This window comes from Hemibagrus wyckioides, linkage group LG07 (genome assembly GCF_019097595.1).
Source record: "Hemibagrus wyckioides isolate EC202008001 linkage group LG07, SWU_Hwy_1.0, whole genome shotgun sequence".
NCBI lineage: Eukaryota > Metazoa > Chordata > Actinopteri > Siluriformes > Bagridae > Hemibagrus > Hemibagrus wyckioides.
In genome coordinates this window covers 29000420-29026123 of record NC_080716.1, presented here as the reverse complement: position 1 = coordinate 29026123, position 25704 = coordinate 29000420, and the positions used below count along the sequence as shown (strand labels likewise).

Here is a 25704-nt window from a genome sequence, read left to right as displayed (position 1 = left end):
ATATCTATAATATCAATCTTATTAATCAATCAATAACAGCACAATATAAACAAATACGGTTCTCCTGCCTTTTAAAAACATTTTATCATCAGCATACATAGGCAAACACAGGAAATTTCGATAATAAACAAACTTACCTATAGGAAAGTTATTGTAATATATCTCATAGGCTGTAATGTTAGAATATGAGGGAAACATTCTAACCATTCTAACTAAAAATTAGGACATAATATTGTTTCAAAAGAAGTCGACAAATCACACAAATTGTTTTAGTTGCAATTTATTTTCAGTCTAATTGGAGAACCACTATAAAGGTCAGTACGTTGAATCTTTGCTAGTTTACATTTAAAATATTTTATTTGAGTAAATCAAGTAAGATTGCAACAGAAGAAACATGGAGAATGGCTAACTGCCTTATCATCCATTAAGCAACATGCTTCTGATTTTGAGTGATAAAAAAAGCAAACCGGCCATTAAACTATAAAATTCTGTTATTGTGAAGGAGACAGCTGGTTTCTGGCTCTGATCTTATCTGACTACACGTTTATATCAGTTTGTGTCAATTTCACTGGTCACACGTCTATGTATACAAAAGTAGGTGTAAGGTGAACTGAGTGCAACGTCTTTGCAACTAAAGAACTTGAACTTGAGCTAGTTCAGTTTTATGTGAGATTCTGACTCTAGATCTAGATAAAAAATTTCAGAATGCCTTCCTTCCTCTGTAATGAGTCATGTATGACTTGCACAGTTTTGCAGCAGCTGCATGTTGGTGTTACTGCCAACACATTAACTAGAAAAAACAACCTCGTCAACTCATAAACCCCTCATGAGAAACCCCATAACCTGGCAAACACAATAAGTCCCTGAATAGTTTAACATTTTACTTTCTTTTAAATACACTTATTCCTTTCATTTGATGCTAATGTAAAGACTTCCCCTTAAAGATCTGCCCTACAGACACAACACTGCATTCACTGTCATTATCCTCTCTAGCCAATTATAATGTAAAACTTGTTAATTACAATGTTTAAAGGGTAATACACAGAGGTGCCTGATTACCATTGCAACAGGGGCTAAAGTATGGATAAAGTTTCTCAGTAAAAGTCTGACCAGTGAAAGAGTAGATATGAGACTTTGCATCAACATCATAGAAGGAGATCAGACCCCCCTCATAATCCACAAACACCCCCACTTTCTGAGGAGCCTGTTTCAAGGAGAGCCGGACATGAGTAGATTCACCAGCCTCATATTCCGTTTCATTCCTCAGCCACACACACCAGTATCCATCTTGGGGGCTGTATGAATTCTGCCCTTTCCTGTTAGCAGACTCTCTGGCGATTCCTAAATCCCACTCAGCGTTCCCTCCTACCTGCACCTTATAGTAAAATTTCCCGGAGGAGAATCCCTCCTTTCCCAGCACACAGGCAACATAATTAAACCTCTCTGGGTTATCAGGTAGATTCTGTTCTATGTGTCCACATTTTACTTGTTTCCCATCATGAGACAGGATGAGTTGATTATGTGCTGTATGAGGCTCCAAAGTCACATCCACTGAGAGAAAGACACAATTTTCAGCCATTTATTGATAACACAGTATGTATATTCATGTATGTTTAGTATTATGACTATTGAGGGATCACACACCTGCATATTGCTGAATTCTCTTCAGTTCAGAAGGGGTGATGTAGAATGCCAGGTTTTTCTTGATGGAATAATCCCTCTTGTAACTCCAGCAGTTCGGTTTGGTGTGTGAGAAAACCCTGTCAGATGGGCTGACTGTTGATGGCTGTGATTCAAAGAGGTGGGACACATGGGAGAGTGGGAAGGCATAATTCCTCTACCAGCTTGCTATCGATAAGGTTAACTGCCGCTATGGAGTCTATTAATGCTGAGACAGATAAACTCTTATGAGCAGAGCATAACATAACAGGTAGGGAAAGCAAAAGAGTAGTGGATTCTCACCCACCTGAGGATTAGGTGGCTACTCAGGGAACCTATGGATCTGGTGTCCAGATTGACCACAGTAGAAGCAAAGCCACATTTGGATGCAATGCACGAAAATGTCCAAGTTGCATGGGTTCAGTGTACTCCTCTCTGGGTGGTTGTGTCTCTGTGTGACGAGGAGCTAAGAAGAGTGTGTGGGTGTTAGCATGATGCTCCCGGCGGAGATTGTCCAATCGGATGGCCGTAGAAATGTACTGGGAGAGAGTGGTGTTCGTTTCCAGGCAGGCCATCTCAGCCTGGAGAGCAGGGTTGAGGCCTTCCCAAAAGACAGCCCCTAAAGCAGTGGCATTCCAGCCGGATTGAGCAGCAAAGGTGCGAAATTTTATAGCATAGTCAGCGGTGGTATCAGATCCTTGGCATAGCTCCAGAAGTTGGAAAGACACATCCTTTCCTCATGCGGGGTATTTAAACACCTCTCTAATTTGTCCAGTGAAATAAGTGAATGACGTTTTAACCTGTGGGTCTGAGTCCCAAACAGTGGAAGCCCAGTCTAAGGCTCTCCCGGTGAGGAGGGATAGCATGAATGCACATTTCATAGTATTGTAGGCATAAGTGTCAGGCTGGTGTGTGAAGAAATTCTCACACTGATGAATAAAGCTGTGACAGCGATCAGCTGAGCCATCAAACTTTTCAGGAAGCACCATGTGAGACGACTCACCGCGAGGCATGGGAGCAGCAGGAGGAGGGGTCGGGTTAGCCTTGGCAGCTAGCTGTTGAAGCTGTTGGTTTTCCGTTTGCAGCTTCTCCACTTAATCTTGAAAAGCATGAATAATTGCGCCTTGCTGGACGATAATGGCTTGTAAATCCGCTAGTCATCTCAGGCGAAGTATTCTGTAACGTCGGAGGTGGAAATAGTAGACTCCATGTGCAGATTTATTAAACAACAGCGGGCAAAGGGCAGAGTCAAAAAACAGGCAAAAGTCAAAAACTGGAAAACAAGAAATCAGCAAACTAGTCCAATAAACGCTAGGCAAAAATGGCAAAAGAGAGACAAGGCAAAGGTCAAAAACACAGTAATCCACAATGTATGCACGAGGCTAAGGCTTGGTACATCGGCTAGGAACAATACTTCACGAATAACACAATGAGTGTTCGGCTTATATATCCGGTCGGCAGGTGTAAATGGGGAAGATAACGAGATATAAGAAAGAGGTTTGCAGAGGCTGAAATGGGATGAGCGAGGCAAAAATACATGCAACACAAAACAAAAACAAAAGCACATGGTGCGAGAACATAAAAACAAAGACAAAAAACCCTGGTAGAAGGCACTCTAGTCTTCTGGCAGGGAACTATCCAAGCACTGACAGTCTTTGACAAGTTATGTGTAATGATGTGAAATGACACAGTAAAAAAGTATTGAACACGCTTACTAAAATTTATTTAATACTCCATACAAAAGTTTATATTGGCAATGAACCGCTTCAAGATGCCTCTTGTATGGACAACTAGTTGCACACATCACCCAGGTGTTATTTTGGCCCATTCTTCCACACAAACAGTCTTCAAATCTTGAAGGTTCCGTGGGTCACTTCCATCAACTCTGATCTTTAGTTCTTTTTAGAGATTTTCATTTGGATTCAAGTCAGGTGATTTTCTGGGCCATTCTAGCAGCTTTATTTTCTTTCTCTGAAACCAATTAAAAGTTTCCACTGCTGTGTGTTTGGGACCATTGTCTTGCTGAAATGTTCACCCTAAGAATATCTCGGTACATTTTTCTGTTAATCCTTCCTTCAGTTATATCAAGATTGCCAGTACCATATGCTGAAAAACAGCCACACACCATGATGTTCCCAACTCCAAACTTCACTGTTGGTAATTTTGGTGTCAACTGATCAGACTATGTTCTCCCAGTAATTCACACGCTTGTCCAAATGTTGTGCAGCAAACTTTAAACAAGCTTTAGCATGCTTTTTCTTCAGCACTGGAGTTTTTCATGGTGAGCATGCATACAGGCCTTGGCGGTTGAGTACATTGCTAATTGTTTTATTTGAAACAATTGTACCTGCTAATTCCAGGTCTTTCTGAAGCTCTCCACAAGTGGTCCTTGGCTATTGGACAACTCTTCTAATAATGGTTCAACATTTTTTCTGCTTCTAACATATTAACTTTGAGGACAATATGTTCACTTGCTGCCTAATATATCTCCCCCACTAACAGGTGCTATGATGAGGGGATAATCAGTGTTATTCACTTCACCTGTAAGTGCTCATAATTTTATGGCTGACAATGATCAGGCACAACATTATTACCAGTGACAGGTGAAGTGAATAAGCAGGAAATATGGGCAAGCATAAGGATTTGAGAGAGTTTGATGAAGGGCCAAATTCTGATGGCTAGATGACTGGAACAGAGCTTCTCCAAAACTGCAGCTCTTGTGGGGTGTTCCCGGTCTGCAGTGGTAGGTATATATCAAAAGTAGTCTAAGGAAGGAACAGTGATGAACCAGTGACAGCTGGACAAGCTACTGTTGCACAAAGGTGTCAGAATACACAGTGCATCGCAGTTTGGCTTACTGACGCACATGGGAAGCGAAGGCTGGTATTGCCTGATGGCTGTGACCTCTTTCAGCAAGATAATGCACCATGCCATAAGGCAAAAATGGTTTACGAACAATGAGTTTGAGATGTTGACTTGGCCTCCAAATTCCCCAGATCTCAATTTAATCGAGCAGCTGTGGGATGTGCTGGACAAACAAGTCTGATCCATGGAGGCTCCACCTCACAACTTACAGGACTTAAAGGATCTACTGCTAACATCTTGGTGCCAGATACCACAGCACACCTTTAGGGATCTAGTGAAGTCCATGCCATTTGCTGCTCATGTTTTAGCAGCAAAAGAGGGACCGACACAATATATGTAAGTCCGATTGGTTTGTGTATATTGCTTATTTATTTATTTTATCTAATTTATGATGTACTTTTTAGGTCAAAACCGTAAGGCTACATCACTAAAATGACTTAATTCTCATATAAAACTTTATAAATCTTTAAAAAGGTCTCATATAAACTTCTTAGGTATTCTACCTTATATCTTATCATCATTTAGGGGTAAAACTATAAAATCCACAGTGCTACAGACTCAGTTGATACAGTCAGTGTAACAGCATCACTGATCTCTGAACTCTGAGAGCCTATCCCATGTCCTCTACAGGTGTAGGTACCACTGTCAGTTTTTATAACACAGCGGATACTGACCTTCTGCATTGTGCTGTCTGCAATTATTCTATCACCACTTGCATAGGAACTGTCTTTATTCTTATACCAGGTGTACGTCCACTCAACATCTCCTCCCTGTATGTCACATCTGAGAATAACTCTTTCACAGGTAAACACATGTTTATCAGGTTTTATGGACACCACAGCTTTAGGACTCCCTATAGGAAAATATGTTGTTAATGAAAATTAATAAATAATGTTACTAGAGGTAAACATATCATATCAAACAAAACATACTGGTTTGATGGGAACATAGAGTTACTTACTTATTGAATTAATTCATTAAATGTATGTTTTACATAGAATCTGTTTATATAATCACCTTAAGCAAGTGTTACTGGTGGAAGTGAAATCAGCACTAAAAGGAAGCAGAAACAAAGAACATGATGTTAACATGACAATTGATTCAGTGTTTGATTGAAAATGGCACAATTTAGACACACAACTCATCTAAAAAAATACAGTATATGTATCAAATACTGTATCAAATATGTGTCAGCAGATAGTATTACTGACATTTGGACTAAGTGAACACATTAACATTAATAGAAAGATACTTTGCCAAAGAGAAATGGGAAAAGAAGAGAAAAGGTGTAACGGCACACCCTGCAACATTGAGCCTCCTGGCTCACTTTTGGGTTTTGGACATTTAAACCATGCTCACACCATTGCACGATGCAACGTATTGTTGTTCGCCTGTTCTACTGTTTGCGACTGCGTTTTGACCTGTTTCTGTTCTTTGTATTTTTTGGTATTTTGGTTTGTGTATTTTATTTTCTACAGTAATACAATGTGTTTTCTGTTAATGAACACGCTACACATGGATCCTACAGGTTTTTTTGACATCACAAGTCATGAAGGTGTTGTAGAAAATAGTTTTAGCCCACCTGGTCCCACAGGTGAAACCTGCACTGGACCCACTCCAGTTTGCTTACCAGCTTCATGTGGGTGTCGACGATGCTGTCATCTATCTACTGCAGTGTGTTCACTCCTACCTGGATGACAGCGGTGAGGATCATGTTTTTGGCTTTTCTAGTGCCTTTAACACCATCTAACCATTCCTAATGAGTGAGAAGCTGCTTTGAATGGGTGTCAGCTGAACCATCATCTCCTGGATTGCTCACTACCTGTCAGACAGGCCCCAGTTTGTGTGACTGGGGGCCTCTCTGTCTGACACAATGGTCAGTAACAGAGGAGCACCTCAGGGGACTGTCCTGTCTCCATTTTTGTTCACTCTGTACACCTCAGACTTTCAGTACAACTCTGAATCATACCACCTGCAGAAGTTGTCTGAAGACACTTCAGTGGTGGGGTGTATTAGGACAGGAGTCTGACTACAGGGGACTTCTGGATAACTTTGTGGACTGGTGCACTAGGAATTACCTGCTCCTAAATGTGATGAAGAAGGAGATGGTGGTGGACTTTAGGTGGACTAAAACTTTGATTGCGCCCATAACCATCATGAGCAAGGAGGTTGAAATTGTTGATAACCACAAGTATTTAGGTGTACACTTAAATGACAGACTGGACTGGAGGACCCACACTGACATTGTATACAAGAAGGGGATGAGCAGACTCTATTTCCCAAGGAAGCTCAGATCCTTCAATGTCTGTAACAAGATGCTGGAGCTCTTCTACCAGTCTGCGAGTGCCATTTACTGTGTTGTGGTCTGCTGGGGGGAAGCATCAGTGCCAGGGATGCCAGCAGGATTAACAAACTAATTTGCAAAGCTGGATCTATCATTGGACACAAACTGGAGATGTGTTAGTCAGTGAGGAACAGGAGGTCGCTGAACAAACTGCTCTGCATCACAGACAATCCAGAGCTCATTATCCAGAAGACTAATTCAGATTTGTTGTCACAGAGAATGTTACAGGAGATCATTCAGCAAAGCATAATTCCACCAATGTTCCACCAATTCCTGTTGACCCTAATCACTGGTGCTCGAGTCAGCATGGGATGCAGACTCACAGGTTCATACCTTATACCAACTCATTTGTAATGTGTTGTTAAGTTCCAAACTTTTTTGCTCAAAGCAAGTAGAATGACGTGCTCTTTCGAGAAGGATTGAATCCCGCTCTACAGGCTGAGCACATCTGCAGGGATGAGGACAGCACTCTCTCCCACTATGTCACCTGAGCCATCCGAATGGACAATTTGATGAAAAGGCAGAGCCTGCCCGGGGAAACTGACCCGGGCAGCTCCTCCACAACTGTCTTAAGAAGGGGCTTAACATGCCCTGCCTCATCAAATCTATAGAGTTCTGAAACTTCCCAGACTGTTCATGTCCCACCGGAGTACAATGACCTAAAGGAGGTGCATAGTAAGGCATCCTCCAAGCTGCCCCTTCACTGCCCATGGGACTGCGCAATTGATCTCTTACTCAAAACCTCCCTGCTCAAGAGCCGGATAAATACCCTCTCACTCTAAAGTTGACTTAAGGAGCGTACAATCTGATACAGATGTGGGAGGGAGATATTTGGAAGATGGCATTTTTTGTCTAGAGGTCATTATACCCTGTGATGCTGTATGACCTGACTATGGCAAGGTGAAAGGTGTGACTGAATGGCCCATTCCTGCCAGTATGAAGAAGTTACAGAGATTTTTTGGCTTTGCAAACTATTTTTTACCCAATTTCACTATAACCTACCGGCCAGGATCCTAGAATGGTGAAGCCCTTTTCCAGTAATATGACCCTATATGCCAAGATATGGCATATATATTTCTATTACTCTGTTAGTTTTATATTTCTATTTTCCTTATATCTTTATTTTTATTTATTTCCCTATAATTTTTATGTCTATAATTAAATATGTTGTTGTTTGAATAGCAAACCATCCTCTGAGCTGCTTTTTAAGTGTATAAGTGTTCCAAACTTAATTAGATTTTATAATGCCTATTAATATAATACATATGTAATATATATTATTACTTCATGATGTTTCATTTGTTTTTTAAGCTTTTTAAAAAGTTGATGACCTTGTTGTTAAGCTTCAGAACTGAGTATACAGTATCAGCAACCATACACAGTGAAACATAATGGGGTAAAAGTAATGCTTTATTCATCTGTCCAATAGACCAGACTCTGGCTTTAATTTTTATATTTGTTAAGTTTGAATTAAAATTTATTTGTTATGGCTGATTTTTGACCAGATTTTAGTACAGTACTGATTCGTATAATTGTTTGTCAACCATATTTTGGTTAATTTATTATAAGTCATTTACAGCTGTCACAGAACTCAGCCCTGCTGTTTCCATTAATGTACAGTCTCCAAACATATGTGCCATGAACTCCCAGCACCCACTTGCACTTCCACACACTATATTTACATTTACATTTCTGGCACTTGTCAGAGGCCCATATCCAGAGCGACTTACATATTATCTTATTTTATACAACTGAGCAGTGGTGTAATGTAACGAAGTAAAATTACTTTGTTACAGTACTTAAGTATTTTTTGAGAGTTTTTGTACTTTACTTGAGTTTTTATATTTCTGTCAACTTTAACTTTTACTTCACTACTTTTTTGAAGCAAATTCTATACTTTTACTCTGATACATTTTCTGTTCGGCATTTTCGTTACTTACTACAAAAAAAACCCTGCGTCCAAATTTGCTGTAAAGGAAGTTTGTGGTTAGTGACGACTTTAGGCTGTCCATACGTATTTTTACGTATTTTATTTCTACTTCATTTTTTTTTATATTCTGTCCACATGACCTACGTGTTAAAAATATCCTTGTCCACATGAAAACGCAAAATACCCTGATAAGTGCTGTGCCTAGCCAATCAGAAGTCTAAGCAATGCTTTTGACATGCAAAAATTTCATTGTAGAATGTAGAAGTCTGACCGGGTCTCATACAAAACCGCCATCGCTGTGTGTGTTGTCGGAGTTTTGTATGGAGCAGCAGTGAGCTTCGTATTACATTCCGGCTACTTTGTTCATGAACGTAATGTGTGAGTAACTGCGCGTGTATGTGCACGCATGTAAAAAGTCCAGTAAACAACGTTAACACAGTCAGTAGTTTATGTAAGTCTGCTATTGCACAAAATAGCTTCATAAACAAAGCTGTCGTCAAATCAAGGAGACCGGCTCACAGACAGTGACGTCAATTCGTCAAAATCTCCGTTTCCCCCGTCCACACTACAGCACTGAAAACGGAGTTTTGGAAAATCTTCACTTTGGAAGGAGTTCTCCAAAAGCTCCGTTTTCAACGCCCTCAGATTGCATTAGCATGTGGACGAAAGGTCAAAACACAGAGAAAAATCTCCCTTCTTAAAAATCCCCGGCTACGTGTGGACATGGCCTTAGTTACAAGCTCACATGTATGGAAACACTGATACTGTACACTTCATTACAATACAGTTCTAAAGGCCTCTTCTTTCTTTCATGCAAGTTTTAATTTTTTGGTGGTGCACTTTACCACTTTTTTAAGTGGTAAAGAAAGAAAGCACTACAGAATAAAATTCGTGATTCTCCAAATTATTACAGTCTTGCTTTTTTATTAATTTACTTCTACTTTTACTCAAGTAGAATTGTAATGGTTGTCTTTAACTTGAGTCATTAAAAAAAAACTGTACTTTTACTCAAGTGTGGCTTTTGGGTACGTTATACAACACTCCAGCTGAGCAAGTGGGGGTTAAGGGCCTTGCTCAAGGGCCGAGCAGTGGCAGCTTGTTGGAATTTGAACTCACAACCTTCTGAAAGAGCAAGCAAAGTTTAATCCAGGATATCAGTAAACAATACAAAACTTTACAGATCTCGATCAGTAGTCCAACACCTTAACCACTAAACTACCACATTTCCTGATTACTAATTTTTCACACCTGGGACTCATTTATCTAGTTCCCTTCTGAACCTTTAAATGCACTCTATACTTTTAGTTGGTTCTGAAGTATATGCTTTGTGCTATTAACTGCAACTTTATGAAGCTTTTGTATTGTATTTGCACTTATTGACCCTGCACTGCTCGCCCTGGATCACATTTTGGGACTATTTGCATTTGTCTTTTGTCGGGTTTGAGTTCTGATACTTTAAATATTCCATATTTTTGTTCAGTTGTTCTATGTATTCCCACTAGCTGTTTGCCTTGTGTGTCATTAAAGTCTCCCTGCATTTGTGTTTAAAACAGACTCTGTTTCGTGAGAACACTCTCACACATCAATTTCACACCTCCTTCTGCTGTATGCACATCGCTGAATTAACAAAAAATAGAAGCAAAACCACAAATTTCAACTTGTCTCTCACAGGCCTCTAACAGTGTCACTTCCCCGAGTTTATACAACGCTAATGAAATGTGGGGTTTTTTATTTTGAAAAGCTGCTGTTTTTGACATTAATCATAAATAATATTTTTAAAAAAAATAGTGCATTAGTGTAATAGTGAACATTTCTCTTTACAGACTATAACTACAAATGTAGGTTATGCTAACATGGTTTTGTTAAGACCATTCTGTGTACAGGAAACACCACTAGAACATCTCATAAAGTACAGATTCCAACAATACAGGCTTCTTTACTCTCATGATTTAACCCCTGTGTTTTAAACTTGCTCTACTTGCTCTTTACATAAAAACTTTATATCCCAACACTCACTTTAATGAAGACAAAAAGAAAACATTTACTTACAGAGCAGCACAGAGAGTGAACCGAGCTCCATCCTGTCCATCTAATGACTGACTGATTGTCAGAGCAGAGGCGTTTGTTAAAGCCTTATCACTTCCTGTGTTCGACTGTGGTGGGAGTGTGGTGGGCCCTTCTAGTTTAGTGGACACACACAGACAGCTTCTTTCATTTAACACATTAAAACAGATGTGTTAAGACTCATACTGAGTAAAACCTATACCCCAGTAATTGGTTTGCTTACCAATGATTAAATATTTTGTTACGCTAAAATGCTAAAGCATCAGCAGTACTGTTTTTATTTATTTAAATTTGAATGCAATGCAGAAACACCCATTTTTCTCCATCAGTGATTTGTGTGTAAGGTTTGTTTTTGCATGTTTTTAAATTAATTCATTATGCATAGTTGAGGATACACTTATAAAGAAGTCAGGCTCATTTATATTAAAGTTAAAGGAGACTAGGGTGTGATGACGCCTGAGACCTGTGACTCTGTGATGCTGTGGTGATGAATGATACTTGACTGGAGATGCAGCAGCTTTGTGAGCAACACTGTTCGCACTGTCATCTGTGGACCTCCTCTACAGCATGAAGAGCAAGAAAATACACAACACACAAACCATTTTTCATTAGGTTTGGTGCTTCTTGAGACACATTACACAGAGATGTAAAAGTTGCTTGGTAATAGACACAGAGTTATAAACAAGTGTATCCCTTGTTATATCCCATGGGGGTGGGGGGTTATTGGGGGACTTTAAATGTGATTAGTGTTCTATGCTATCCTGAGGTAAATGGTTTTAATGTAATAGAAAATAATTCCTGGAATGACCACCAGGTGTCACTGTGTGGTTACTCTTGTTAATATGATATATCGGTGCGGTTCTTTGGCTGAAAAAAAGAAAATCCATGCAGTTGTTGGTAAGGCTGAAAGACCTTAAATAAAGTTCTTTAAGTCATCCAAGGGTACTTTGCACAAGATACTAAATTTCTTGCATGAGATAGGATTTAAAAAAATTGTGGTTAACAAAGGATTTGAAATAGAGTAAGACTGCACAGGAATTATTAGAATGAATGAATGAATGAATGAATGAATGAAAAATAAATATATCAATGGCTGAATAAAAAAATAAAAAAATAAATAAATTAAGACTATGTCTACAAGAACTATTGGACCACTAACAGCATTTGATGCCAAGCGGCAATCATGGGAAGAGTATTGTAAGATAGCAGAATAATTTGTCACGGCAAATGTCATTGAAGATGAGGGTAAACAAAAAGCTATTCTCAAAAGCATTGAAGGAATACAAATCTACAGTTTAATATGCAACCGACTCAGTCCAAAAAAGTGAAAGAAGCTACTAGCATCTAGTGACAATACTAAAAATCATTTTAACCCACAACCCAGTGAGATTGTTCAGAGATTTAGGTTAGACTCCAAAACAAGGAGCCTACAGAGAATGTTAAAGAATATGTAGCAGAATTGTATCGGTTGGTATAAGATTGTAACTACTGACCAACCTTGGAATACATGCTGATGGACAGGCTTGTCGCTGGCTTTTCAGAAAAAAATTTAACTTTTGAAAGTGCTTTTAAAATTGCACTGGCCGCATGGGCAAAATTTGCAAATTGCATCCAGTAAAAACAAAGGTATTGAAGAAAGTTAAAAAAGTAAAGTCACTGTTACAATAAATGTTGATGGCAGATCCATGAACTTTTAAATTGACATAGTCTGTGTTCAGTGATACGTGGAAAACGCAGAATTCCCCAAAGTAAGACCCACAAAGATCAATACCTACACTAGAGAGTCCATAGACGTTGTAGGAGTTGTGGCTTTTCATGTCGCATACCAGCTCATCTCAGGAACGGCAATCGCCAATGCCACAAGCACCAAGTCTCTCCTCTATTTAAGGAAGTTGATGTGTTAAATTTGTCATATTCCACCTCTATCCCTTTTCCTAACTTCATAGTCAACATCCTGACTTTGTGACCTCAAAGGGCTCTTACTCTGTGCAAATTCCCACAACTGAACAACCCTATGATACAGTCGGGATTGAGATTCTTGCACCTGTAGCACATTCTCCAGTGATAACTGCCACAGAGCGTGGAGTTTTGCTCTTAGGTCAAGAACTATTGGATTTCACTTTTACTAATGGATGGTCCCCAATTCCTGAAGACTCTTGGGCACTAACAACTGTCATTTCTTTTTTGGTTTGAGTATCCTATGTCTCTTGATATAACCTCTTTAATCATTTCAAAGTATGGGTCAGAGAATGCAATGTTTGGCTGTATTTGCTGACCATCAATTACTTTCACTTGGTCGAAGGTGTGCTGGAGAGTTTCATCACCTGACTGCTGCATGGAGAAATCCTACTGTCCAGTATCACCCAGATGAGGATGGGTTACCTTCTGAGCCAATGTTTCTTCCTCATATCATCACAGGGAGTTTTTCCTTGCCACCGTCACCACAGGCTTGCTCATTAGGAATAAAATAGGGATAAAATAATTTAATCGTTTAGTTTAATATTTTTTTCTCCTTTCTCTGTTTCTCTACTTTTGTAAAGCTGCTTTGGGACAATGTCCATTGTAAAAGGCACTATACAAATAAATTGAATTGAAAATTGAACTGAATTATTAGAGTGAAGATGTACTGAGATGCGTCCCTGCACATACTATAACAGTATCAAAAATTGTGTTTTATACATTATAACTATCAAAGCATTTTCTCATTAAGTTTAGTTCATGCTAATTCAGTTTTGTTCCTGTCTTTCTGTTCCAAGGAAAGACCACCAGAGTCTTCAACCAGACATTTCAGAATGACTTCCTTTGTGAAAGTACAAACTCCACCTTATACTGTATCTATAATGAACTGTGGTTAAAATGGGAAATGCAAAAAGCACTGGGGCAGAAATTCTTTGCCAGTAAACTGCTCACCAGATTGGGCAGTTTAATGGGAAGGAAGTTTGATTTGCATTTCTATATTGGAATTTTCATGACACAATTCTTCATATGAAAAGCACCATGAATTCCAAATTATAGGTTAAAACTATCAAAAAAAAAATAACTTTAACTGAATTTAATAATTAGCACCAGACCTCAGCTCATGTCAGTGTGAAGGCCGGTTATTTTCATTATGTAGTAAGATTATGCTTCCTTGTCTCTCTTTTTTTCTCTGGGCTGTTTCTGATATTCTAATTTGTTTTGCTAAAATTTTCTGTCCTTGCTTTTCTGCTCAAGTTTGGAAAATTAAATAAATTACCATATTATCCTCTATGACAATTAACCACTATTGAGGTGTGCACTTCGTTCTGAAAGAGAACATATTGCATATACTGTGTAATGCGCTGCTATTATTTCAGGAAGACCAAGTGCAGATTTCAGTAAAAACCATAATGAATATATACTTCCCCTTTCTACTACACACACTTTGTGTTCAGGAGTCTCTACTGCACAGACTCTGGCTTCAATTGTCCTTTTTTTTATTTTGAATTTGACAAACGTTAGCACAAATCTTATTAGTTATGTTTGTCAACTATATTTATGGTCATCAGATAAATCAGTTATAATTCTTACACATTATTTTTACACCCCCTCCTGCTAAACACATATTACTGAATTAACAAAAATAGAAACAAAACCACAACTGCCAAGCTCTCTCTCTGTGCACTCAGGTCTCTATCACTGTCACTGCTCTTTGTGTGTAGAAGGCAAGTGAGATGTGTTTGTTTCTGCATAACATTTGCTGCTGTTTTTGAGACTTATAAGTAAGTAAGGTTTAATAATAATTTTACAAATACTGTGCATTAGTTTGATGGTAATTTCAATTAGAGTGTACGTTCTGCAATTAGATGTTTCCCTGCATAGACCATAACAGTAACTAAGAAGTAGGCTATAACACATTTGCTCAGTAAGTCTAGTTAATGCTATTGTGATTTGGTAAGAAAAACTTTCTGTTCACAGGAAAGACCACTAGGAGTCGACTATCAGGTACAGATTCCAACAATTCAGACTCGTTTACTCTCATTACTGCTACTGCATTTTTGCACAATCCACATTGTCATGCTGCTATATATATATATATATATAAATACTTCCTGTATTTGCACTGCCTTGTCTTTGCTCTGTTTGCACCTGGTTGCACACATTGCACTTTATGTAGCTAGGACAAATTCTTCTGTCCTAGCTCTGTGTTTTTGTTCTGTTTGTAGTTATATTGTATGTTGTTTGTGTAGCACTCAGGTCCTGAAGAAATGTTGTTTCATTTCACTATGTACAGCATCAGCTGTTTGTGGTTGGAATGATTTGGAATATCGTCTTGACTTGACTCATTAGATGATTTAAAACCTGTGTTTTAATCTTGCTCTACTTGTACTGTTAGATTATCATATTTCTAAAAAGACAATAGGATTTGAAGGTTATCATCAGATTATTTGATTGTTATGGCAGCTAAAGCATAAGTCATATGCCGAAAACCCCTTGCTGTGCTCCTCCTCCGTTCACTTTTCCTTGTGGAACTTTACTACGCTAAGATTCTCCACATCTACTGAATAATACTGCAGGATCAAGTTATCTGCTGTCACCCATAGAAATAAAGTGCACCTTGTTATTTTTTTGTTTGTTTGTTTGTTTTATTTTAGCTCAGTAAATGTTTTAGAAGCCTTAATTGTATAAAAATACAAAATATAATAAAAAGGAACAGGAGTAGATCAGAATTTACTTGTACTTCATGACACATTATTGCAAACATGTTCAATTCAGCAAAATTGATAATGAAAAAAAAAAAACAGTTTGGCCATAGATATACTAAATCATCGACAATAAAAGTTCACACAGCTGACAATAAAAGTCAAACAGCATGCAGAAAACACAACTTAAAGCTGCACTCAAAAATTAACAACATTAATGGTACATGAAATGTTTTGAGGTTTTAATGTTGAAATTAAACTTACTCTAATAGCGCATTTACATTTCATAGTCATTGGACAGAAGTTTTATGTAAATGTTTTTCAATCCTCACACACTGCATAAAATTATTAATTTACTTTAGAAAATACTTAAAATGAAAGTTTAATACTTAAAATTAAAAATTAAAAATACTGTGCTACAAACAGCATAAAAATTCAAGCAATAAATCAGCATTATTATAAAATCCTGAAAATAACCTTAAAGAAGACAGCATTGCATCTTCTTTTCATACGGTGAATTTGCTCATTCTCCTATGACTGCATTCTCATTTCTGTTTTCATCAGGTCGAGCTGTTAAAAATGTAACAAGGTCATGTTTATTGCACGTTCATCTAGGTGTTTATACCAAAAAACAATCAAACTGCATCTTAAATGATCCCAGTTCAAAGAGTGATTCATTTTAATGCTTTTGAATTACAGTGAAGTGAAAAGTGACAATGCTTCAGGAATAGACATGTTAGAACATCATTCATTCAGGCATCGTCAATTATCTTCAACGATGTTATATAGAAAAAACTCACCAGATGTGTGTATGTTATTAACGACTATGGTTGAACTTTTTTTTTAGATGTTTTGACACACCGACTCAAGCTTCTGTTACGATCAAATTTACCCTCAGACCTCAGACAAATAGTTTCTACTTTTACACACACTTTCTCTCACCTGTGTGAAAAAACTTATATTGTTCATTACTTATTGCACTACCTCAGCCCTGGTAATATTTCATCCGCTGCTATATTTACGTTTATTTCTATTTGCACTACCTCAACCACTGCTACTGCATTTTTGCACAATGTTATTAGTTACCTGTTTTTTGTACATCATTTCATTTTATTTCATCTCATTTTTTCATTTCATTGCACATGTTCGGCGCTAAGTGTCCTGTTTTTTGTGTTGTTTTTTGTACTTATTGTTTTTGCACTGTGTTGTCCTTGCTCTGTTTGCACCTAGTTTCACACTTTGCACTTTATGTGGCTAGGACAAACTTCTGTCCTACCTCTGTGTTGTTTTTTGTGTACAGGCTATATGTTGAATGTTTATGTAGCACCAGGGTCCTGGAGAAATTTCATTATGTACTGCGTCAGCTGTGTGGTTGAAATGACAATAAAAGCTTCTTGAATCTTGAATCTTGAAATGTTTCTAACGCTAATTAAAGGTAGTATTCTCGTTATGTGAAGCATAGAGACATACTGAAAGAGTTCTTACCTTGAGCTCAGAAACAAATGAGCAGCAGACCGATGGTCACCAGCAGACACAGACAGACCATCGCCACACTAAATTTCAGCATTAGCACTGAGGATTGAGCTTGAGCTGATGCTGAATAAAATAAAAAATGATAATAATATTTAATTCATCTGAAGTTAACGCAAACTACAGCACAAATTAATGTATTTTCACATGTGCACAAAGACACACAAATAAACATGTTGCACAGTGACTGTAATGAAAAATTTCCTTTTTCTTTTAACATTATACTCACTACATGAAGACTCACCATGCACTGTGATGTTGACAGGATTACTGTTTTCTTCAGATTCAGACTCACACCAGTAAACTCCAGTGTAGGATGTGGAGAGGGAGCTGATGTTACATGTAGATCCAGAATATGAACAAATTGACAGTCCCCATTTGGCTGTGTATTGTCTCACTGTCCATCCAGTAGAGTTACTCTGGTCCTCACAGCTCAGTGAGAGAGAGTCTTTAGTAAAGTGTTCAGTTCTGTTTGAACTGATGACCAGAGAGACTGGAGGAGATTCACCTTAAACACAGAACATTATAATACACAAGTATAACTGTGATTGTTGTTTATGATTACATTACATTCAGCTGCCTTAAACATTCCTCGCTCATGAGGCTGAATAGAAAGATTTTTACACCGAATTTTGGTAAGCTGTATTTCTGTGTACTAAAATTAATATATACATCTATTTATACCAGTGATCCATAGTGGCTGTAGATTGCTGGTGTGTGTGTAAAAGGCTCGATCTTGTATCTTTCCTCTGCACACATAAACTCCCGTGTGTTTAAGAGCAGTGTGATTGAGAATGTATTTGCCTCCAGATCCACTACTGCTGTCGGAGAGTGGCACTGCTCTATAGGTAAAATGGTCATTACTGTCTCTCTGGGGAACATCTCTGTACCAGCTAAATGTCCAGTTTGTCGTATGGTCTGTGACATCACAGCTTAGAGTCACTGAGTCTCCTTCAGTCAGCCAGATCTGTGGAGATACACTCAGTACTGGCAGTGGAGTCTCTGTTACACAAACATACAAAATTATAAATCTGTATATTTGCACAGTCACAAATTTGCTGTGAATGTTGACACATACATGGATATACATTTACACAAATTCATAAATCATGTGTTTTTTTTAATTGTTTAAAAATATTTGAAATGTTTTGTTTAAAAAAAAAACAGTTTTATTTAAAATGGATTTAAAAAGGATTTAAAATGATTTCCCATAAATGAGTCTCTAATCCATTTCCCAAGTTTAGAGGTGCTCAGTATTGAATACTTTGAACCGCTAGTCCTGTGGGGAAAACCTTTGCTGTTTTTCTTCATCGTACTTAAAGCCTTCATTGAGGAAACATCACAAAAATGTACTATTAATCATTTCACCTTCTACTGAGGTATGTCTGATGCAAGTAACATAGTATAAATTGTGTTATAGACATTCAGAATCAGCAGTTCAGACATTAAACAAATGGTGCACATTATTTCAAGTGGTAATAAGTTTTCTGCTGAGCGCATTGTGGAAGCTAAGTGTAAATAGTGAGCACATGTAGACTGGCTGTAATGGCAGACTCATTGCATCATTCCTTTAATGCAAATGACAGATTTGCATATTTAATTTGCCTTTACTTGTGCACTTAATGAGTGTCTTTCCAAGCTGAATTTAATCTGAGAGTTAGTTAATAAATTTCGAAATGCAGTAAGTACAGCAGTATGCAGGACATAATAAGTGGATAATTATTAGTTAACTGATTGGTAATTGGTAACAAATATTGACACATTTAAGTCATAATATTTGATTATATTATCAGGTTGTGGGTAATGTATTTAATTGAAAGGAAAGCTGCTGAAAATGTTAACTGCATTTTGACTGTCTGTCTGCTACGAGGCTTTTTTTAGCGCTTTTGTGCATGCACACACACACACACACACACACACCCTGTATGTGTAAAACTATAAAATCTTTTTGTTGACTCACCTGATACAGTCAGTGTAACAGGTTCACTGATCTCTGAGCCATTCTTATGTCCTTTGCAGGTGTAGGTACCACTGTCAGTTTTTATAACACAACTGATAATGACCTCGTGCTTTGTATTGTCTGCACTGAATCTAACTCCATCCACACTGAAGCTGTCTTTATTCTTATACCAGCTGTACTCAATATCTCCACCCTGTATGTCACATCTGAGAGTAACTCTCTCACAAGTGAACACATGTTTATCAGGTTTTATGGACACGACAGCTTTAGGACTCCCTATAGGAAAATCAGTTGTTAATGAAAATTAATAATTAATATAACTAGACGTAAACATATCATTTGAAAAGAAACCAAAAAACTTAGAATTACTTAAATACTCACTGAATGAATTAATTAAAAGTAACTTTTATATAGTAACTGTTAATTTAATCACCTTGAGCAAGTGTTACTGGTGGAAGTGAAATCAGCACTAAAAATGAGGAGAAACAGAGAACATGATACAAACAGGAAAAGATTCAGTGTATAATTAAAAATGCTACAATTTAGACATATTTAACCAATCTGGAAAAAAAAAAAAACCTGACAGCATATGTATCAAATATTGTATCAAATACGTGTATATAATATTACTGGAATTTGGTCTGAGTGGACACATTAATCTGAACAGTAGGACATAATATATCTGGATGGTTTCATATAAACAAGCAGTAAACGGCCTAAAATGGCCTTAGAAAAACAGAAATATAAGAAAAAAGAAAAGTTTTCACAACAAGACTGGACTGTCTCTATAGAATTTTCCATGTTCTGCCTATAGACCATTTCAACAGCAAATACCTCAACCAAAAAACTTGAAAAGTATGCTGAATTTAGTTAAAAAAAACTATCCACAGTGGATGATGAGTCCAAACCATAAGCAAAATCATACTCAATAACAGGCACAAAATCTGTAAACCAGAATAAAGTCACAGCAATATAAAAAAAGCTTGGTACACTTGGAGAACTGTCGATACTTTGCAATGATGCTTAGTGTTAGTGTGGTTAAATGTCCAGTAACCTGGAAGTTTTACCCAAGTGCAGTTCAATATTTCGGGAGACGGGTTCCTCTGGTGGAGCGGAGGAACAACAACAAATGAACTCATTACAGTACCCTCTTTCAAGGAACACTTCCTGGTGTTCTTCTTTTGGGTTGGCCCCTCGGCCTTGGTGCAAGATAATCTGGGTGGGCCTGGTGAAAGTTGGTAATGAGGGAGAGATCTAAAATATCATTGGATCTTTCTTTGGGATCATATCCCTTCCAGTCGATCAGATATTGTAATTGACCTCTTCTCCTGCAGGAGTCTAGAACAGCTTGGACCAGTTAGGCTGACCGTTGGACTGAGGGAGATAATCTGAAGTGAGGCTGACATTGATTCTGAGCTGCTCACAGATGGATATATACACCTGTGATGTGAATTGGGTTCCCCTCTCTGAGATTTTGGTTTCTGGAAGACCGTAAGTCCAGAAGATGTGGTGAAAGAGTGTTTTGGCTGTTTCCATGGCTGTGGGGAGACCTTTAAGAAGCACCAGTTTGCAGGCTTTAGAAAAATGGTCGAGGATAACCAGGAGATCTGTGACAGAGTGCCTAGCAATGTAGAACCAGGGGCATTGTGGATTATGGAGGGGCTTGATGAATCCTGTTGGTAGCTAGCATGGAGTCTTGTATTGGGTGCAGATAGCACAGGCCTTGACCTAGTCTGACATCTGTTACTAGTGGGGGCCACAAGAAGGCATTCTGTACTATGGTTCTGGAGATACCTGGGTGCCTGGAGCTGGACCCAGTGAATGGTTCACTGGCGAAGGTTGATGGGCAGGTACTGTGTAGTTGGGGGACATGTTAGATAACCTCCATAATGTCACATAGAATAGGGGCAACAACTACAGATGGTGGAAGAGGGTCTTTGTCTGGGGTCTTGGTGGCAAGAGAGTGTCAGCATTACTGTTCTTGGTACTGTGAGAGTAAGTAACTGTGAAGAGGAATTGTGTGAAAAAAGTGCCAACTGGGACTGACAGGGGTTTAGATTCTTGGCTTGCTTGATATATTCCAGATTTTTATGATCTGTGATGACTTAGAATGGACATCACACCCCCTCTAACCAGTGTCTCCACTCTTCTAATGCTTCCTCTGCAGGAGTCAGTTTTCTTGTGAAAAATGCACAAGGAAATAGTTTGCCCTGTTGTTGAGATATCACAAATGGAGGCATCCACCTCTACCACAAAAGGGATACTTGGATCAAGTGCCACAGGATAGGGGCTGTGATAATATTCTGTCTGCATCTGATATTTTATGCATGCCTTCAGTCCTTCATCAATTTTTTTCCAACAAAAAAGAAGACTGCTGCCACGGGAGAACTTCTGGGACAAATGAACCCCATTGCCAAGGTCTCCTCTGTGTAGCTTTCCATGGATTCAGTTTCAGAAAGGGTAGATCCAGCTCTTGGGCGGTGCAGTGTAATAGAGAAGGTTGATCAAACAGTCCCGTGGCTGGTGTGGAGGGAACCGTGTTGCACATTCTTTGTTGAAGAGAGTAGGTCAATGTATTCTCCAGGAATATGAGTGGTGGTGGAAGGTTCCGAACTCTCAATGGCGGTTGTATGGCATGGAAAGATGAGGGTTCCCTTAAATCAGTGGTTGAGACAATTAGACTATTTGGTGAGTTCTTTATATCTCCATGAAATTTGTGGGTCATGAATATTGCGAACTATTGGAATAATGATAATCTCATTGCGTGAGAAAGCGGAAGCGCGGAAATATGCTAGGCTAAAAACAAACCCTGGCCGGCCGGCACTCCCCTCCATCATTTTGTCCAACATCTGCTCACTGGACAATAAACTGGACTATATCCGACTCCAGCGAACTACACGGCGTGAGTTCAGACACTGCTGCATCTTTGTTTTTATGGAGACGTGGCTCAGCAACAGAGTTCCGGATGCCGTCATTCAGCTAGCCGGGCTAACTGTGTTTCGTGCCGACAGGAATACAGCTCTGTGCGGTAAGACTTGCGGTGGTGGTGTGTGTGTTTACATCAACACAGAATGGTGTAAGGACTCTGTGCTTGTGTCTAACTACTGCTCATCGCTAGTGGAGATTGTGACTGTTAGATGCAGACCTTTTTATTTACCCCGGGAACTCACCACCACTTTCATTATCGGAGTGTACATTCCACCCAGCGCTAATGCCAAGGAGGCTCTGTGTGAGCTGTACGGAGCTATTAGCGAGCTGCAGAATGCTCACCCCAATGGACTGTTTATCATCACCAGAGATTTCAATCATGCAAATCTCAGAACAGTGATTCCTAAATTCCATCAGCATGTGGACTTTGCTACGAGAGGGACGAACAAGCTGGATGTTGTTTACACAAACATTCCCGGCGCGTATCGTGCGGAGCCCCGCCCCCACCCCGGCTACTCAGACCACATCTCTGTTATGTTGATTCCAGCATACAGACCACTCGTCAGATGCTCTAAACCGGTTCTGAAACAGGTTAAAACCTGGCCAGCAGGAGCCATCTTTGCTCTTCAGGACTGTTTTGAGTGCAATGACTGGGACATGTTTAGGGAGGCTGCAACAAACATAGGTGTGTGCACTGCTAAGTGTGCACTCTACACTCTGAGTGTGCATTCTGCCTTCAGAGCTGGAGACAGTCTCGAGCCATTAGAGAGGCAAAGCATGCACACTCCCAGAGAATCCACGGCCACTTCCAGAGCAGCGGCGACACTCGGCGCATGTGGCAAGGCATCCAGTCCATCACCAACTACAGGCCAGCTCCACCTGCCTGTGACAGTGATGCCTCCCTTCCAGATGTGCTGAACAGCTTCTACGCTCGGTTTGAGGCACGTAATGACGTGAGACAGGTGCTCTGTCTCAACACGGCTGATGTGTGGAAAACTCTACGCAGAGTTAACCCACAGAAAGCTGCTGGACCAGACAACATTCCTGGCAGAGTGCTCAGGGAATGTGCAGAACAGCTAGTGGATGTCTTCACTGACATCTTCAACATCTCCCTGAGCAGCGCCGTCATCCCAACGTGCCTAAAGTCAACCACCATCATCCCTGTGCCGAAGAAGTCTCCAGTGTCTTGTCTCAATGACTACCGTCCCGTTGCACTCACACCCATCATCATGAAGTGCTTCGAGAGGCTCGTCATGAGGCACATTAAGAACCTGCTGCCACCTTCACTTGACCCCATGCAGTTTGTGTATCATCCAAATTGCTCCACAGATGATGCCATCACCACAACCCTCCATCTGGCCCTCACACACCTGGACAATAAAGACACTTACCTATGAATGCTGTTTATTGACTTCAGTTCAGCATTCAATACAATCATTCCTCAGCACTTGATTGAGAAGCTGAGTCTGCTGGGCATCAACACCTCCCTCTGCAACTGGATCCTGGATTTCCTGACTGGGAGACCTCAGTCAGTCCGGATCGGGAACAGCATCTCCAGCACCACCACACTGAACACTGGAGCTCCTCAGGGCTGTGTGCTCAGTCCACTGCTGTTCACTCTGCTGACTCACGACTGTGCAGCAATGCATAGCTCTAATCATATCATCAAGTTTATCGATGACACAACCGTGGTGGGTCTCATCAGTAAGAATGACGAGTCAGCGTATAGAGAGGAGGTACAACAACTACAGTAGCAGCCTGGTGTAAAGTTAATAACCTGTCTCTGAACATCAACAAGACTAAAGAGATGGTTGTTGACTTCAGGAGAGCAAAGAGTGACCATTCTCCACTGAACATCGATGGGTCCATCGTGGAGATCATCAAGAGCACCAAATTCCTTGGTGTTCACCTGGTGGAGGACCTCACCTGGTCACTCAACATCAGCTCCATCACCAGGAAAGCCCAGCAGCATCTCTACTTCCTCCAAGGCTGAGGAAGGCTCATCTTCCACCTCCCATCCTGATCACCTTCTACAGAGGGACCATCGAGAGCATCCTGAGCAGCTGCATCACTGCCTGGTTTGGGAATTGCACCGTCTCGGACCACAAGACCCTTCAGCAGATAGTAATGACAGCTGAGAAGATCATCAGAGTCTGTCTTCCCTCTATCACAGACATTTACTCCACACGCTGCATCCGCAAAGCTAACACCATTGTGGATGATCCCACACACCCCTCACACACACTCTTCACCCTTCTGACATCTGGAAAGAGGTACTGAAGCATTCGGACCTGCACAACCAGACTGTTGAACAGTTTCTTCCCTCAGGCTATCAGGTATCTCAACAGAGAACTGAGCTGAGCTGGACACATGCACACACACACACACACACACACACGTACAACCAAGATCTGATCTCAAAGGAGAACTGAACTGTGCCGGACACGGACACACACACATACATAACACACATGCACAAAAAAGAACTGGACTGTGCTGGACATAGTCACACACACACACACACACTAAATGTCCTGTTTGCATGCACATGTCATTTTACATTTCACTTTACATTTATATTTATATTTATATTAGTCTTGTTACATGTGTCACCTTAATAACTGCAATCACTGTATACACTGTTCTTTCATTGTCTAACATTGTCTTGGTCTTTGCACAGTCGGCCTATATGTTGTTTGTCTTGTCTTCCTGTGCACTTCTGTTGTATGTCTTAAAGATTGCACCTTAAGTATAGTTTAAGTATAGTTTAATTTTTTTAGTTTAATTTTAATTTTTAAATTATAGTTTAATTTTTTTATCTCTATGTTTAGTTCTATGTTTGTCTGCATCACTGTACTTTATCTGTGTTATGTGTAGCACCTCTGGTCTAGGAGGAACGTTGTTTCACTTCACTGTGCACTGCATCTGCTATATATGGTTGAAGTGACAATAAAGCTTCTTTGACTTTGACTTTTTTTTACTTTTAATTAAAACTATTAGAGCTATTGGAACTACAAATGGTGGTGATGGGGTTGGGTGGAGAAGATATCATAAAAAATAGGAGTTATACTACATGAAATAATCTAAAATGGAGAGTGATGGGGACTGTCTGATGGGTGATATAGCTGTCAAATGTTGATTATCCATGGCCGTGATTTTCAGAGGAGCGGCACATGGGACTGTGGGAAGATAGAGGTTGTCTATCAGCTGGCAATGGGTTAAGTTGATGGCTGATCCAGAGTTGACTAAGGCTGAAAAGTGATGCATCTCTTCAGCAAAGGGAAATTGCTTGGGTAATAACAGGCTGTATGGACAGAAATTCAAGTCCACATGGGGTGGTGGTGTGTAATCCAGGTTTCACAGGACAGATGGCACAGCTGTGTTCAGATTGGGCACAGTAGAAGCACAATTGCAGACACAGACAGTGGTGGTGCTCCTCTGTAGAGATCCAGGTCTTGCTGAGCTGCATGGGCTCTGCTCTACAGCTGGGGTTGGCTGCACATGTTCTCCATAATAAGGAAATGGCTGGGACCAGAGGCTGCGGTGGTGGTTTTGCCGGAGGTTGTCTAACCAGATGGCCAGGGTGATCTACTGGGATAGTGGCATTATCCCCCTCCTTGCACGCCATCTCCACTTGTACAGCAGAATTCAGTACCTCTCTGCAAACTGTGAGAAGAGCCATGTCATTCCATCCACTCTAACCTGCTAAAGTCCAAAACTTAATGACATAGTTGAATTTTATTTGGTATCGCCATTTTTGTGG

General features: G+C 39.7%; 1 protein-coding gene across 1 annotated transcript; it reads right to left on the bottom strand.

Annotated features, from left to right (window-relative positions):
- Positions 1 to 293: 293 nt before the first annotated feature.
- Positions 294 to 25569, bottom strand: LOC131356293 (zinc-binding protein A33-like). Its single transcript, XM_058395194.1, has 3 exons — positions 25303 to 25569; positions 1645 to 1837; positions 294 to 1551 (listed from the first exon to the last, which is right to left on the bottom strand). Exons 1-3 carry the CDS (start codon positions 25567 to 25569, stop codon positions 1028 to 1030), a joined length of 984 nt encoding a protein of 327 aa, XP_058251177.1. The 3' UTR covers positions 294 to 1027.
- Positions 25570 to 25704: the final 135 nt, after the last annotated feature.